General features: G+C 33.3%; 1 protein-coding gene across 2 annotated transcripts in view; it reads left to right on the forward strand.

Annotated features, from left to right (window-relative positions):
• Nucleotides 1-17,905, forward strand: part of Med23 (mediator complex subunit 23) — a 39,972-nt gene that overhangs the window by 14,506 nt on the left and 7,561 nt on the right. For both annotated transcript variants that reach the window (XM_076858243.2, XM_076858244.2), the window contains 13 exons: nt 1,141-1,341; nt 3,220-3,363; nt 4,792-4,937; nt 5,934-6,179; nt 7,720-7,862; nt 9,243-9,417; nt 10,063-10,226; nt 12,435-12,559; nt 13,679-13,884; nt 13,974-14,154; nt 14,991-15,161; nt 15,629-15,845; nt 17,301-17,537. In XM_076858243.2, coding sequence (XP_076714358.1) covers nt 1,141-1,341; nt 3,220-3,363; nt 4,792-4,937; nt 5,934-6,179; nt 7,720-7,862; nt 9,243-9,417; nt 10,063-10,226; nt 12,435-12,559; nt 13,679-13,884; nt 13,974-14,154; nt 14,991-15,161; nt 15,629-15,845; nt 17,301-17,537 — 2,356 coding nt within the window. The remainder of the gene's footprint in view (nt 1-1,140; nt 1,342-3,219; nt 3,364-4,791; nt 4,938-5,933; nt 6,180-7,719; nt 7,863-9,242; nt 9,418-10,062; nt 10,227-12,434; nt 12,560-13,678; nt 13,885-13,973; nt 14,155-14,990; nt 15,162-15,628; nt 15,846-17,300; nt 17,538-17,905) is intronic.

The raw sequence follows: 17,905 nt of genomic DNA on the forward strand, positions 1-17,905 counted from the left end.
GGGTAGATGTTTGTTTTATTTGCATGCTTTAAGAAAGTGCAGCTATATTGGAGCTTTACAATTTGGAGCTGGCAAAGAGCATGCAAAAGAGGGGATGCGATTCATTATGTTTTGTTTATTTCTAAATTTGTCCCCATTTTGCATTTTTTCTCTAAATTTGAAGAAATCATATCCCTTTTTCATGGCAAAAGAGTGATCATTTTATCTAAAGCCTAGAGGAAAGTTATATTAGTAATTATATTCTCTAGAAAGGCTTTAAACAGCCTGCTACTAAGTCATACAGCATATTTGTAAAGGAAAAATGAAGTGACTTTTAAAATATGGCTTATCATACTTCTTTTGGTAAAAATATATTTTTAAAATCACTTTTTAAAAAACAAACCTTTTTGCCTCTAGAAAGGGAAGTTGCATTTTCATTGTTAGTGTTTAAACTCAATTCTTTTTCTTGTTTTAGACTTTAAAATGGTCTACTCTAAAATTAAAGCTGCATTATGTTTGGCTTTCAAGGGGGAAGAGCAGAGGTTAATTTTTGAGTGTTTTTTTTTTTTTTTTTTTGTGTGGAGAAAGTTTCCATCCTGGTGTCAGGATTATTCTATTCACTGAAAAACAGTGAGTAATCTGTCAGCTATTTAAGTTTACTTCAGTATTCAAAGATAGTGTAAACTTGTAGTGGTTATTTTAAAATAATAGATACACATACTGGTTTATTTGCTCTTTGTCATTATTTGATCCTTGAAAATTCAAGGTTTTAATCTTTTGAGTTAGATTACAAAATTAATACTGCTGGTTTTATTTCATATGCCTTTTAAAATGTTCTTTTTTCAAAGGATAAACAGTGAAATTTTTGGACTGTGCGATGCCCTTTGTCAAATTGAAACAATGATAATAATAATAATAGAAGTCAAAAATTAGTAGCAGTCTGTTTTGAGGGGAAACTTGAAAAGGATTTTTTCATGAAACTCATCCTCTATGATAATGTGACATGATGCAGCTTTAATATACTAAATCTAACCTTAACTTCTTAAGTTCAATTTCATTCCATGCTTCTCGGCCTCTTGTACAATTAATGCCCATTAACTGGTTACTTCTGAAACTAACCGGGAGGCTTTTGGAATACTGTATTTAATCTCTGTCCTACAGCACAAGCAGCGCTGCCCTGTGCTGGAGGACCAGTTGGTGGATCTGGTGGTTTATGCCATGGAGCGGTCCGAGACCGAGGAGAAGTTTGATGATGGGGGAACAAGCCAACTCTTGTGGCAGCATCTTTCAAGTCAGCTCATTTTCTTTGTGCTTTTCCAGTTTGCCAGTTTCCCACATATGGTCCTTTCTCTTCATCAGAAGGTATGTACCAAGTATTTTAGTCAGAGCCATCATACCTGTTAATAAATATATTTTAGACTGGCATGGGCACTACCAGCAATGGCAAAAGTCAGAGCCCTAATTTTTGTTCAGTTCAGCACTTTTATGGTTTTTTAACTTTTCACTTTCTTGTTATTATGAAAACTGGATCCATTCATTCATTCTGCATATTCACAGTGCAAGGACCAGGGGATAAAAGATGAAAAGCCACTTTAGAACCCTCAAGAAGCACCTCAATAGTGGGGAAGATACATGTGTGAGCAACTTGAGTGTAATCTAATAGTTGGCATCATGGAAGCATGTTTCCCTGTAGTAGGAATGAATCATCCCTAGTAAAGCCCTCTATCAAAGAGAGCTTTAAGCTAACACTTAAAGGATGAACAGAAATTTGCTAAGAGGAAAGATAGTGAAGGCTTTTCTAACAGTAAGATCATCATTTAGAAAAGGATAAAGGTAGGTAAGAACTGAAAAGAAGACTGAAGAAGGAAGTGTTGCTGTTATGAGGAAGGCAGGGACAGATGTAGAGAACTTTATGCAGCCCTGGGAGCTTAGAGTTTCTTTGGGTAGCCATGAGGTGGGAAATGGCATCATATTTAATTTGGAAAAGTTACTGCTAATGGCCCCATGAAGAAAGATGGTAAACTGGACACGGGTGGGGTTAAAAGTAGAAGCGATGAAATCAGTAAAAGAGATATTGCAGTGGGCTAGGTGAAAGATGCTGAAGGCCTACGCCAGGATAGAGATGATGAGCCAGAGATCACATATGCTGAGGAGGTTGCATAGGACTAGGTGATTGACAGCAGGGAGTGAGAGGCGAGGCTTGCCTCACTGGTTTCCACTTGGGTTACAGATAGAAGGCAAGGACAGTAAATCCAAGAAAGTAAATACAAGTGGAAGAATAAATTTGTGGGAAGAGCTGGTTTAAGCTTTAAAGTTTTAGGCATGTTGAATGGGAATAAAGTAAATATTAATGTCTGTAACGTTTCTATAGCATTGATTGTTTGGAAGCATATCGTTCATAATTTCTTTAACCACTATACCTCTATCCCTACAATTAGTTTCTGTTAAACTCTATAGTAAGAAGAAATATTTTTTGATAACCAGTCCTTAAAGATTTTAAATTGAAAACAAAGATCTTTTGATATAATAAATGATGTTTTGATAAGATATTTTTAATAAGAATTACCCTATATTGAGCTTGATTCTCACGCACACATGATCAATTTAATTATGCTCTAAAACATTGAATCTTTAATGTGCATAATTATTTTGAACAGGAGACTTGTATTATCATAGTAAAATAATTTAGCCAGCTTTTTGTAATGTGTCCTGAATTTAGACTGAAGAGATACTTAACACCAAAGTTGGATATTGAATTTCTAGTATAAAAACCATGTGTGTGGTCAGCTTTTCATTGCTATGCCAGCATGCCTGAGATAAATAGCTTATAAGGAGAAGAGAGATATTTTGGCTCACAGTTTCAGTACATGTTATCTTTCAGCCTGCAGCAAAGCAAGTGTATCATGATTGGGAATGTATAGCAGAGGAAACCTGTTCACCTCATGGCACCCAGGAAGCAAAGGAGGAGGAAGGGGCTGAGGACCTATTATCCCTTCAAGGGCTCACCTCTGTGACCTAACTTACTTCTTCCACTAGGTGCACTTCCTAAGAGTTTCACCATCTCCAAAACAGTGCTATCATCTGGGGACCAAGCCTTTAGCATATGGATTTTTAGGGTACATTTAAGATCTAAACCAATATACCAACATTTTTCTTCTTTTTTTTTAGGGGGGGAAACCCACAACTTTCTACACCCGACTCTTTAGCTGTATGTACATTTGTGCTTAACATCTTTTACAGTTAGCAGGGCGAGGACTAATCAAAGGCAGAGATCATTTGATGTGGGTTCTCCTACAATTCATTTCTGGAAGTATTCAGAAAAATGCTCTAGCTGATTTTCTCCCTGTCATGAAGCTCTTTGATCTTCTCTACCCAGAAAAAGAAGTAAGTTTTACTGAGTAATTAACAATGTGATGAGTGAATAATTACATCCAATTTATATTTAAGAATTTTACTGTGATTTTAGGAAAAACTGGATTTGGGGGAGTTTTTTCTCTTTATTTCTGTAAATAACTGTGATCGTGGATTGGGCATTCAGTCTCTTTTGATACTAGTTGACTTATTTAAAATAAAGAAATTGAACTAGGTTGATTCTAAAAATTTATTCTAAATCGCAATTGAATATGTAGTGTAGCAAGCATTTGTTCTACATCGAAAATATGTCTACAGTTTTAAAAAAACATAAAAGCCAGATACAGTGGCACATGCCTGTAATCCCAAATATTGGTAAGGAAAGGAAGATAATTTGAGCCTGAGAGTTTGTAACCAGGCTGGGCAACATAGCAAGACCCTGCCTCAAAAATAATAAATACAAATAAAAGGCACTAACAGTGTTAATCTGTACATATCATTGAATGGCCAGTAACAAAAGTATCTATTAAAATCTATTTTTTCTTTATCATTTGAGCCTCAGTTCTCCCCACCCCCCTGTTCTATTATATAAAATATTTGAGTAAAATATGGTCTATTTCTGTGGTTGCCATTCTTTAGAAACACTTTTATGGGAAATTTTAAATACAAAAGTAGAGTAAATAGAACAGTAAACCCTCATGTACCCATCACCTAAAAATACTTTTATTTCAACTTTCCTCCTTTTTTGTTAATTCTAGACAAATTTTAAAGCAAGTTCTGGACTTCCTGTTATTTTACCCATTTAATATTCAATATGCTTAGTGATAGTCATTTAGATTTCATATTTCTTAGACTTTTATATGTTTCAAAAAGAACATATGCTTTCAGGAGGCCCAGGGAAAGGTTGAACAATGACTACTAAATTGCAGTTAGATAGGAGTAAGAAGTCTTAGTGTTTTCTTGCTCAGTAGGGTGTTTACATATCCTCTGTTTTCTCTTCAGATCATATAAATTTTTTGCTTTTTTACAAATGGTTATTGTATACTGTATGTCTCAGAAAGCTAGAATGAATTTGAATGTTTTATCCTGAAAAAATGATCAATGTTCAAGGAAATATGTTTAACCTGATTATACAATGTATACAAATATCAAATATCACATAGTACTCTACACACATTTGTGTACGATTTTTGTGTTTTTATTACTAATTAAAAAACAAACAATTTAAAAGAGCATTTATGAGACTTAGAAATTATATTTTCAGCATATTTATCACATTTAGTAAGATTTCATATGTGTTTAATTTTTAAAAAAATAAAAAATTTTAAATGATTTTTGTTTGAGAATCCGTTGAGATAAAAGGAAAAGCTTGCCTGAGAACTTATGAACTTTTGTTACTTTGTTGGCAAGTTTAAAACATGCAAATAATAATGTTGTTTGTTATTAATTGTTATTTTGCAGTGTATCCCAGTTCCTGATATTAACAAACCCCAGTCAACTCATGCCTTTGCAATGACTTGTATTTGGATTCATCTCAATAGAAAAGCCCAAAATGACAACTCCACACTACAAATTCCAATACCTCATTCACTAAAGTTTCACCATGAGTAAGTTATTTGTTGTTTGATTGTTAATTTTCAGTTTACTAGATAGTGGATTATAGGCTAATATGTATGTATAGGCTAAAATGGTTTCTGTATTTGTGTGAAGTTTGGAAATGACCCCTACTCACTGAAGGTTAGAGTAAATATTTAATATGTATGTCAGAGCAAGAGAAATTGACCAGTCACTGCATCAGAAAATAACTAGAAGATTAATCAATCCTGCTGTATGTTTAGCTGAATTTAAAAATTTTTAAGACTGAGCTTTGCTTTTACATGTTTACTTTAAAGTTTTTTATTTAATTGAATTATCTTAGCTGCTACTATTGTGAAAATATTTCAAAATTTCTCAAATGCTTTGGATTTGAGCATGATCTGACAGGGACATCTTTCACTCCCTGAGCTGACAAGACTGATGGAACTGATCTGGCTGGCATGGCTAGCATGCTCCCTATATGTCTTCCAAAGGTAGGATGACTAAGAGAAAGTGTCCTTTTTAGATAGGACAGTGCTTCAGTGCAGGGTTCTAAGAATAGCTGAACTTCCCTCCTAGAACTTTTTCTGAAAGGACTAGTAAATCTCTTTGTAAGAGAATTAGGGTAGTCATACTCAATGCCTTCTGTGGCTTTCATTTTCCAAAATACTGTTTCTATATGATACTAATAATGAAGTCATATATTATGTTTAAGCAGATAAATAAAAATAGAAGGCTCGTTAATGGACTTGTTTAGTTAGTTCTCTGAAACAACCTAATCCACTGCTGTATACGTAGTATATACCTAACAAATGTTATTAATTGTTTAAATTTTAATCATTCAAATTTCTGAAGTGTTAACCAAACTTGTGTGTATGTCTATGGTATATTTGAAAGAAATTATAATATTTATGGTAATAGAGATAGTATTAGTAGACAGTTGCATAAAATTGAACTTTTAAAAAATTCATGTCAATTTCATGGAAATTATTTTTATTTTTTCCTGTTTAATGAATGTGAATTTTTAGGTTCTTACAGCAAAGTCTGAGAAATAAAAGTTTACAGATGAATGACTATAAGATTGCCCTGTTATGTAATGCATACTCTACAAATTCAGAATGTTTTACATTACCCATGGGAGCTCTGGTAGAAACTATTTATGGAAATGGAATTATGAGGATACCTCTCCCAGGAACAAGCTGTTTGGCTTCTGCATCTATAACTCCCTTACCAATGAACCTCCTAGATTCATTGACAGTTCATGCCAAAATGAGGTATATTCCTTTTATTTAATTTTTTTGCCCCATGCCTGGGAATTGATACCAGTATAGGACAAACCTTGGTTTCATGATTGTATATATGTGTTTTATGGTCAGGCACATTTAAAAAATAATTAGATATATTTTGATACAAAATGAATGTTAATTATATAGGAATTCTAGCATGTACAAATAAATGCAAAGAAAATAATTGCTCATAATCCTTCCATAAAAGATAAGCATTGTAGAATTATTTTGTATATATTGTTAGTCTTCTTTTTCCTGTGGATAAATACATGAATTTCTTTGTTTTGCTATTTGTTTTTTGTTGTTGTTGTTGGTTTTTGTTGTTGGTTTTTTTTTCTTTTCTTCTGGTGCTGGGGACTGAACCCAGGGCCTTGGCCTACAAGGGGGCAAGCACTCTACGCAAGCACTCTACCAACTGAGCTATATTCCTATCCCCAATTTTTTTTAAGTGTTTTAAATGGACACAACACCTTTATTTCAATTTATTTATGTTTTCTGTAGTGCTGAGGATTGAACCCTGTGCCTTCTGTGCTGGAGCGAGCACTCTACCACTGAGCCACAACCCCAACCCCCTTGTTTTGCTATTTTATAATTGTGTATTTTTAATAAAAATCAGTCAGACACCTTTTCAGGTCCATATTTTTTCAAATGCATGTTTTGAATTGTTACAAAAGAAGCTTTTTATGAAACTTTAAATGATGATTTAACCATTTTTACGTTGTTGGACATTAAGTTTTTTTGCAATGTCTTTGTAGTTTAAAGAAGATGATGAAAACTATTTTAGTCTTTTCACCATCTATAATTTTATTTTCTTTTAAATTGTTTTTTAAATTACATTTTTATTAAGTAATTTTCTGGAAGTAGAATTGCTGGGTCCAGGAATGTAAAATTTTTAAGGTTTTTAATAGGACTGTTTTTCGAATTGTCATGTTTTTCAAAAGATAAAAGGCTCTATTGGGTATGCGTCTAGAAATTCAAGTGTCTCAAGGAGCCAGGTTGAGAATGAAGATGAGTGAAGGCTTGCACAGAAAAATGAGAAGCCCGATGTCAGTGCACATGAAAGCATGTGCTTGTGGAGGAGACTGAGGACAATGGAGAATCAGAGTTCCATCTCATGGTGCTGCCACTTGAGCTTGGGTTTTAGCAGTGATTTATTAATTCTGTGTCAAAAGTTACTTAATTTCTCAATTGTAGTTATTTACATATTTGAAAAGAAAAGTAGACTAAAAGTATCAAACATGCTCGTTTGAGTTATACCCAAAATTTATTTTTCCATGAGCAGGGGGATCTTGGTGCATATGGAAAATACATACACCCCTGGCCAGAAAGCACCATAGAAACTGGAGTTGTTACCATTTGTGCAGTGTATCATTTCCAAGTGTCCTGCACAACCTAAATGTGTCAAATGAGTCAAGTCCATTCAAATCATGTCAGTTCAGATATAATGTTGAGTAACCCATAAATATAGTAACACCGGAATTTATGTAAATAGTATGGGTTTTTATTTTATTTTCTTTTTTATCTTCAGCCTTATTCACAGCATTGCAACGAGAGTGATAAAACTTGCTCATGCAAAGTCCAGTGTGGCATTGGCTCCAGCCCTAGTGGAAACTTACAGTCGTTTATTGGTCTATATGGAAATAGAGTCTTTGGGCATCAAAGGATTTATCAGTAAGACAGGACTTTTTGGTGTTTATAACTGTTAACTCATTCACTAATTCAGTGGGTATTATTCCATGATATTGGGGGGAACAGACAATAAAGCCAATAAGTGAAATGTGCAATGTGTCAGTTATCGCATATTATAGAGAAAACCACAGCCAAGTAAAAGGGAGAGGAGTTGTGAAGTCGGGGGAATGAGTTATATTTTTAAACTATTAAAAAAGGGTAATAACTTTCCTATGTACATATATGAATACAGCACAGTAGATCCCACCATCATGTACATCCACAAGACTGGGGCCCTAATTAGAATAAGATATATTCCATGCGTGTATAATTTTTTTTAAATGGACTCTACTGTCACGTATAATTTTAAAAGAATGAAGAAAAAGAAGAAAGAAAAGTGTAATGGGTTGCAGTGAGCAGGATGATAGATAAGATCCATGTCCTCCTGCAGATGGTTTCTGGTTAAAGGCAATAGTATGGTCCTATGGTGGGTACTGAGTCTTTACCGGCAATGAGTAAGGAGTTAGTCTTCATTGCAAAAAATGTGATATAATGTCTGTTAGTTGTTAGCAGTTCTAAGTAATATTTTCTAATTAGAAGTATTTTTTCTGATTCATGGTGATTCTAATTTTTTACCAATACAATTTAAATTTAATAACTCTTTCCACATCACTGAGAGTTGACTGTAACTTTCTTGAGAGAGAGGAGAAAACAAAGGAGAATGTGATATAATTTTTTGGTATTAAAAAATAAACCTAGAGGTTGGGGTTGTGGCTCAGCAGTAGAGTGCTCGCCTAATATGTGTGAGGCCCTGGGATCAATCCTCAGCACCACATAAAAATAAATAAATAAATAATAAATAAATAAATAAAGGTATTGTGTCCAACTACAACTAAAAAATTAATAGTTTTTTAAAAAAATAAACCTAGGCTTGGGACACAGTTCAGTGGTAGATTGCTTGCATCGCATACCTGAGGCCCTGGGTTCTGTCACCAGCACTCAAAAACGAAAAGTGAACCACATACTTCAAAAAATTGGGAACATTAAAACTTTTTGAAAATAATTTTTAAAATAACTAAGAAGTGAGGAAGGTTAGAATAATTATCTTTCATATCTTGTCTCATTTTCCCAGATTAATTTGAATCTCTTTTTTCCAATTCCAGAAAAAAAATAACTTGGTATAATAATTAAGATCTAGATATTTTTCCATATAATAAAGTGGAAAATAAGGAGAAGAAATGAAAAATATACATGTGTATATGTGTGTGTGTCTTCATGATTATTGTGTATATCTTTGTGATCATATCTGTACATACATTTTACCCAGTGTGACTTTCTTCAAATATCTTTTAACACATAGCTTAAATTATCTTGTTGCTCCAGGTCAGCTCTTACCAACTGTTTTCAAGTCTCATGCTTGGGGGATCCTGCACACACTTCTTGAGATGTTCAGCTACCGGATGCACCACATTCAGCCTCATTACAGAGTTCAGCTCCTGAGTCATCTTCATACTTTGGCTGCAGTTGCACAAACAAACCAGAATCAACTCCATCTTTGGTGAGCCTGGTGAAGCCTTCCTTTCCTTAAGATTTATAGGAAACTTCATTGAAGATGGAGAAATTGATCTTTCACCTTATCATTTTTTAGTTCATTTGTCATGAAATTCCTCTGCTTCTGAAGTATGGTATTTCTAGTGTAGAAGTGAGGATCGGTTTATTAATAGAAATTGAAAAGGAGAGTTGAGTCCTTGCTTCAGGATCTTTGGTCTAAAACTGAGTACTTCAAGGCCTTTACTATTATGTTCTAACCTATCGCCTTAGAATACTGGATTTAAATGTGCTTGAAATTATGGTTAAAGTAACATTTTGATTTTGTTTTAACTGAAAGTACATTTCAAATAGAAAGATTAATTTTCAAAATCCAGGTGAAAGTTTTTAGTCCTACTTACTTCAAACTATCTCTTTTCAAATATATGAAAATGTTAGATGATTTTCACTCTTAAAAGTTGGTACCTCAGGTCTTTTTAACAAATTAAGCAACACTCATTCTCATATAAAAGAGGGGTGTTTTTTAATGAAAGAAGGAAAATTTATAGTTTTCATGCTTTTACAGTTTAATTAACCTAGAATTAGGTTTAATTTCATAATTTTGAACTTATATATGCACCTTTCTCACTTTTCTTTTTCTTGGCCATTTTTTCAGTGTTGAAAGCACCGCTCTCAGGCTTATAACAGCATTAGGTAGCTCAGAGGTACAGCCACAGTTTACACGTTTCCTTAGTGATCCCAAAACAGTATTATCTGCAGAATCTGAGGAACTGAACCGAGCCTTGATATTGACCTTAGCCAGAGCAACTCATGTAACAGGTATGATTATGGTACTAATTGCAATGAACCACAGCAGATAAAAGAGTGTGTCATTCTGCTGACTACTGTGGGGAAACATATTAAAAACATACTTTTTTAAGTACTGGTTCTTGAGTTTTTTTGATTTGTGACTGCTTTATAATCTTAGAAAAAAACTTTTTGAATTCCCAAAGAGTTATTGCTTATGGATTATTTCTATGAATATTTACTATCTAAGGTATTTAAAGGAAAAATTTTAATTCATTAAAGAATAAACGGATTACATGTGAACATAAGTAATAATATTTTATGAAAACAAAAGTCTATTTATAGACAAGATTTTAGTGAAAAAGGTGCCATTGTTTTGCATTTTGCATCACTCTTTAGTGTCTGATATAAAGTAAGATAGCAGGAGTCTCACATCTGCTTCTACATTTCATCTGTTTAGATATGCTAATGTTATTTTAATTAAAGTAAGTGGAGAAAGTATGGCCTCTCACAAATACAGAGTTGGAAATGGGAAGAGTATTTTAATACCTTTTTTCAGATAATTGTGAGTATTCTTTGACATCACAGCAAAATTGGACACATGATAGTTTCTTCAAGGTTAACTGCAATGTGAAATCCAAAACCCTCTCAGTTAACGTTCGTACATTGTTCGACTATAATCCATTGGCCTATTTCATACATTGAAGAATAGTAATAATTCATGTGAATTTTCTAATTTTGTAAATTGGTCATTTAGAAAATATTGGTTCACTTAGTTATGTATTTCTAGTACATGTTAACATAATTTATTATCTGATGTCAGCAAATTATATTTGTTAATATCACTACAAATATCATAAGAAAATCTCCATGTTTTGGAAAACTGTTTCATGGTGTTGAAGAGAAGTTTTCCCATATTCTAATTTTCACTTGAAACATCAAATTTTATCATTGATAATATACTGTTGTTTGTTTGAAGTAACAGGATCATTTGTTAATTTCCAAGAAGATGTCTACTACAGCTATGACTGAATAATTATAGCTTTATGCCAGATGTTCTTTCAAGTGAAATTGAAATTCCATGAAAAAAATCAGCTAATTTAACTCAGCACTTAATTACACAAATACTTTACTTCAAGATACCCTGTAGTTTGTAACACTTTGTTCATGCTTCCCATTCACATAGAATATTAAAAATACATTGACAGTTAATAATTTTTTACAGCTTTGTCAACAATAGTCAAAAAAGTCACTTTTAGTTGACACATAAAATTATACATATTTATGGGGTATCAGGATGTTTTGATATTTGTATATATTGTGTAATATTCAAGTTAGGTTAGGCATATTTAGCTCCTTAAACATTTGTCATTTCTCTGTCTTAAGTACATTTAAAATCCTTTCTGCAAGCTTTTTAAAAAATACAATATACTTTTTTTTTAAAGGTACAATATAACTTATTGATGATAACCTGAAGTGAAACTGGCACTGCTTTTTTTTTAATTACTTGAGAATTATTGTGATGAATACAGTGGCTATTGGTTTATAGTCTGGTGATCTATTTTATTTGTACTGAGAAACAGCAGTTTTACCAAAATTGTTTTTTGCACCATTAATATTTACATTGACACCTAAAAAGCCAGTGATATCTCAGTTTTATTATTTTAATAGGTTTAATGTTACACAATCCTTGAAAGAACATTAGGGACCCCCAGAAATCAGCAGGCCACACTTTCCAAATGGTTATTTAAAAAAAAAGGTATTGAATTTAGCAACCACAAATATACTTATGCAAACTATATTATTTTATATAAAATAAGCCTCTTTGATTTAAAGATATATATGCATATAGTATATAGTTGCTTCAATCACCAGAAAAGACATCTACTTTCTCAGTTCTTTTCCTTTGGTTCAATAAAATCTTGTAAATCATTGTGATGAATAGTAGTGGTGGCCTGTTCCACTGTTCTTTTGCTGGTACTCTAATAACCCATAAAGAAAGAGTGAGAAGGAGATTTCAGATGTCATCTCCTCACTAATTTTGTGCATTATCCTAATGTGATAATCCAAGTTACTCATAAACTTAGAAAAGCTAGGCCCTAAATGGAGCATAAGTAGGGAAGCAATGAATACACTGTGATAAGATTCTTGAATGTACATAATTATTATGTTCTCTATAATATCTTTGAGTTATGGATATGATCACTTACATCTGGATTACATCTACTTGTGTATGTTTAGATTTTTTTACAGGCTCTGATTCAATTCAGGGAACTTGGTGTAAAGACATACTTCAGACCATCATGAGTTTTACTCCTCATAATTGGGCTTCACATACCCTTAGCTGTTTTCCAGGCCCACTACAGGTAATTTGGTCTTGAATGACATATTGGGTATATATGAAATCTTTTTTCTCATTCACAGTGTCATTCTGGGGAGTTAATCTTGGTGACATCCAGAGATAATTAGCATGTATTTCTTTTTTAATATACTTCTATTTCCAGAATCTCTTGAAAATTTCTCATCCTACTCTAGAACCTGACATGTTTCTGAAAATTTAATTGTTATGGCTTCATCTTAATAATTAATATTTTTAGAATCTCACAAATTAACATGTGAAAAAATTTCTCATAGAATTGAAATGGAGAGAAATATAATCTAATAGAGTTTTATAGAGTGCATATATGCTATATTTAACTGATTTTTTTTAAGTCATGGCAAAAGTATGTACCTATTATGATCAATCTGTATTCTACTTTTTTTTTTTTTTTGAGAGAGAGAGAATTTTTTAATATTTATTTTTTAGTTCTCGGCGGACACAACGTCTTTGTTTGTATGTGGTGCTGAGGATCGAACCCGGGCCGCACGCACACCAGGCGACCGCGCTACCACTTGAGCCACATCCCCAGCCCCTGTATTCTACTTTTAAGAGGAAATTTTAAGGCACAATGAACATTTGTTTTCATAACTTCTAGTAGGACTATAGCAGTGGATCTCAAACTTTTAGACTCACCTGGAAGGCTTGCTAAGCTACACATTGCTGAGTTTCTGGTTCAGTAGATCTGGATAGGGCCTAAAAATTTCTTTTGCAAGATCCAGGTGACACTGTACTTAATTACACAAATACTTTACCTCAAGTAATTACTATGATGGTTTAGGGACCACACTCTGAGAAGTCTAATGTAGTGGATCTTCCTTTCTTCCTTATAGAGACACTAAGATGTAAGATTAGTAACATATGATTGCGGAAAGCTTGAATTCACACTTGCTTGGAATTTCTGTTTAGGAAATCTCCAGAAAAGGAACCTTTTTAAAATCTACTTAAGCCTACATAATTTCCAGATACAATTCCGCCCTTAAGTACTGATTTGTTTGAGGTCACTTAGTTTATTAATGTGAAAACCAAATCTAGAACTTGTTTCTTAACCCCATGTCCAATTTTCTTTTTACTATAACCAGTGAAAAACTTTTGGTGTTCCTTTTAGGCATTCTTCAAACAAAATAATGTACCTCAGGAAAGTCGTTTTAATCTGAAAAAAAATGTTGAAGAGGAGTATAGGAAGTGGAAGTCTATGACCAATGAAAATGACATCATTACCCACTTTTCCATACAAGGCTCTCCTCCTCTTTTCCTTTGTCTTCTCTGGAAAATGCTCTTGGACACAGATCATATTAATCAGATTGGCTACAGGTAAGCCAAGAACCAAAATTTGCATTCTATTTGGCAAACCATTATATCCATATAGCAATAGAATTTATTTTTTACTCTGTACCTTCCAGAGTATTAGAGAGAATTGGAGCCAGGGCCTTGGTAGCCCATGTGAGAACATTTGCAGATTTCCTGGTATATGAGTTTTCTACTTCAGCGGGAGGTCAGCAACTTAATAAGTGCATTGAAATTCTTAATGACATGGTATGGAAATATAACATTGTTACATTGGACAGATTAATTCTCTGCCTGGTAAGAATACTTTTTTTGTTTGGATACTTTTATTCTCTTTTGGATCAAAGTGTGTGACTGATAGATCTTGTACTGATCTACTCAATATTGCTTCAGAGAACTGAATGGATTTCCATTACAATCAACCATTGCTTTCACTTTATTTTAAAAAATCACAGTTTTCCTAAATTTCTTATTTATTCATTTAATAAATGTGTTTTGGATAACTACTGTTCTATGCACAGGAAGTGTAGAAATATGGTCCTGGTCTTATGATACTGTAAAATATGAACAGTTAAACACTGAGTGGCTCCCACTAGGTGTTGCAAGTAGTAAAAAATTACTGCATTTCTGTGCAGAGAGCTAATAAAACCATTTCTTTTCACTCTGGTAGCTACAGTCTTTAACTACAGTCATAGTCACTGAACATTCTCCAGATATTTTCTTGTCTCCTGACTTAATGTCTATCTTAAGCAAAATTTGAAGAGAAGACTGAATCAGGTTGAAAATAATGCACATTTAAAAATTGCTATGATGGTTATATTTCAGTTGGCTTAGTTCTTTGACATTAGCTGTGGAACATAAATGTAAAGATAGTTATAATATTTTAGAGGAAACAAGGTAAATCTATAAATCAGTAAAATAAAAGGGTAAAATAGAGGCATAAGGAAAATATTGCCAGGAAAATAAGAGATCACACATTTACTTAGGTGACGGTTGTTTTGTGATAGACTAGACGTCTAAGGAAATCCTAATGATAGATATTGCTGTATTGGAAATTTAGACTATCAAGTAGGAGAGCAATGCTTTTGCATAGATTGGGCATTTTCATTCAGTTTCTATATTGTTCTCCAAAGGCCATGCGCAGTCATGAAGGAAATGAAGCCCAGGTTTGTTACTTCATAATTCAGTTGCTGTTACTCAAACCAAATGACTTTAGAAATCGAGTAAGTGACTTTGTGAAGGAAAATTCCCCAGAGCACTGGCTACAGAATGACTGGCATACCAAGCACATGAATTATCACAAGGTACTCATTCTATTTAGTTTTTAAAGCCATACTTAGGTATTTGCTTAATTGATTTGGCTGTTTTCTCTGTGGTTCTACTGTTTTCTTTCTAGTTCATATAGAAATAAACTGACTCTAGTCTAATGAACAAAGAATATATTGAACTTAGAGTTTTAGTAGACATTTGAGTACTTATATAATGAAGAAGGTATAAAGCAGTATAATTTAAAATATTTCCTCTTTGGACCTGGGGTCATAGCTCGGTGGAACAGTGAATGTACTTAGCATGAGCCCAGTACCAAAAAAGAAAGTACCTTATTTAAAAGAAAAAAAAAATCTAAACACTATTTTCAGTTTTATTTAGCTTTATTTATTTATTTATTTTAATTAATTTTTATTGTTGGTTGTTCAAAACATTACATAGTTCTTGATATATCATATTTCACACAAAGATGCCTCAGACATTTACCATCTCCTCGTTTCCACAGAAATATCCAGAAAAACTGTATTTTGAGGGCCTGGCGGAACAAGTTGATCCTCCTGTGCAGATTCAGTCCCCCTATTTGCCAATTTATTTTGGAAATGTGTGTCTCCGATTCCTTCCAGTATTTGATATAGTAATTCACAGATTTTTAGAGTTGTATCCAGTATCCAAATCACTAGAAACTCTACTGGATCACCTAGGAGGCTTATATAAATTTCATGGTGAGCTTTTTCAAATTTTAATTCTATCTAATACTTACATGAGCAAAAGTAGACTGTGCATGACCATGTGGTTCTAAAGGTTTTATTTTAAATGTTTTATTTTGTGAAGTGTTTTCAGAGTAACTACAGTGGGGGTGATATCATTAAGTATAAAATATGACATAAAAATATAAATAAAAGTATTAGAGCAGAGCAATGTTACTATGAACTAAACAGATATTAACAGGTTTCTTTGATGGGGGTGGTATTTGATTTTTGATGCATATGATTTGTATAAGCAGAAGGTAAATGGGAGCACTTTAAGCAGAAGATACAATTTAGGAAAATCATGGAGAAAACAAGACATATTTGAAGAAGAATTGTTTTATTGCTCCTAATTGAGAATGTTTTTACTTAAAATAAGACTGGAAAGAGAGATTGTACCTGACTGTAAATCACCTTAAATGCCAGTTTTGATTTTGTAACTTGAAGATAATAGTCAGCCAGAAGTTACTGAGTAAGATGATGGCATGAAAATCACTATTTTAGAAAGATAAGGCCAGTTATAGTTTTTAGCACACCTTGGAAGAAGGATGGCATTAGTGACATGTCAAAAATTGGTATGTATTATTAGTATGTAAACAAAGATGTTGGCAAGGGACAAATAGTCAAGAAAGAAGGAATAGAACTTGATAGAAAAATATGGAAGGAAAGAAAGAAATCAAGGAAAACCCTAACTATTCTAACTCTAGTTAAGCATCATATCTGGAGAGTGATTGGGTCAGCAATAGAAGAGTGAAGATCTTAGAGTAGCCACAGTGGGAACAAAGTATATGTATCTGGTGAGCTGATTTTCTTCTTCATTTTTAAGATATCTTCCTCTAAAGCAGAAGCATGGATTGTATTAGCACTACAGAACAGGTGTGAATTTCAAGAGGGTATTCCTTTAAAAAATACTTTTCTTCCAGATTAGGTAATATATGCACATGGTTCAGAAGTATATACAGTGAAGTCCCATTCCTGTCTTCTTGTTAGCCAGTTTCACTCTCTGTAGGCAAAACTATTGTTTGTACCATGTTCTTCTTCCTGTATCATGCATTGACATTATTTGTATCAGTACATAAAGAACTGCTCACATATGCAATAATTTACCAGTTTTTTGTTTATGACTGTTTTAGGTTGTTTCTAATCTTTTGCTAGTGTAAACAGGACAGCAGTGACAGTTTTGCCATATGTCATTTTTGCAGGATAAATTTCCAGAAGTAGAATTGTTAATTCAGAGAATGAACAGCCTTAAATGCAAACTATATGTATTATTGGGAGCCTTCTGTCTGTCTTAAGATTGAAGTATTTATTGAATGCAATTGCCTAGCTCCTGAAATCGTTTCATAATCTTCTGAGTTTTTTAATAATCTTGTTTTTCACAGTTTTCAGTAACGTAGTAGACATTGTGGTGATCTGTTTTCTTTTTGGCAGATCGGCCAGTGACTTACCTGTATAATACTTTGCACTATTATGAAATGTACTTGAGAAACCGTGATCATCTCAAACGAAAACTTGTCCATGCAATCATTGGTTCACTTAAGGATAATCGACCACAGGGCTGGTGTCTAAGTGACACTTACCTGAAGTATGCTATGAATCCACGGGAGGACAATCCATGGGTCCCAGATGACTCCTACTATTGCAAATTAATTGGCAGACTAGTAGATAATATCCTTTTTATTGTGATTTTTTCCAGATTCTCCAAAAATAAAAGTATTTTGATTTGTGAGAACAAATTTTTTTCTAACGTAATATTTTAATATATTCCAGTTTCGGGTTTTTTGTTTGTTTGAGAATGGGTTTTGGTGTGTTGCCCAGGCTGGCTTCAAATTCCTAGGCTCAACAATACTCCTGCCTTATCCCCCTCAGTAGCTGAGACTACAGGCTCATGCCACTATGCCCAGCTTCCACTTATTTAAAAAATCAATTTTGATTTTTACCTCTGTAAGGGTTTTGAAATTTTACATTAGCACCATCCAGCCAGGTAGGTTGAAATTCTCTCCATTGATATATGCATTTAAAAACAGATTTTATGG

This window comes from Callospermophilus lateralis, chromosome 6, assembly GCF_048772815.1.
Source record: "Callospermophilus lateralis isolate mCalLat2 chromosome 6, mCalLat2.hap1, whole genome shotgun sequence".
NCBI lineage: Eukaryota > Metazoa > Chordata > Mammalia > Rodentia > Sciuridae > Callospermophilus > Callospermophilus lateralis.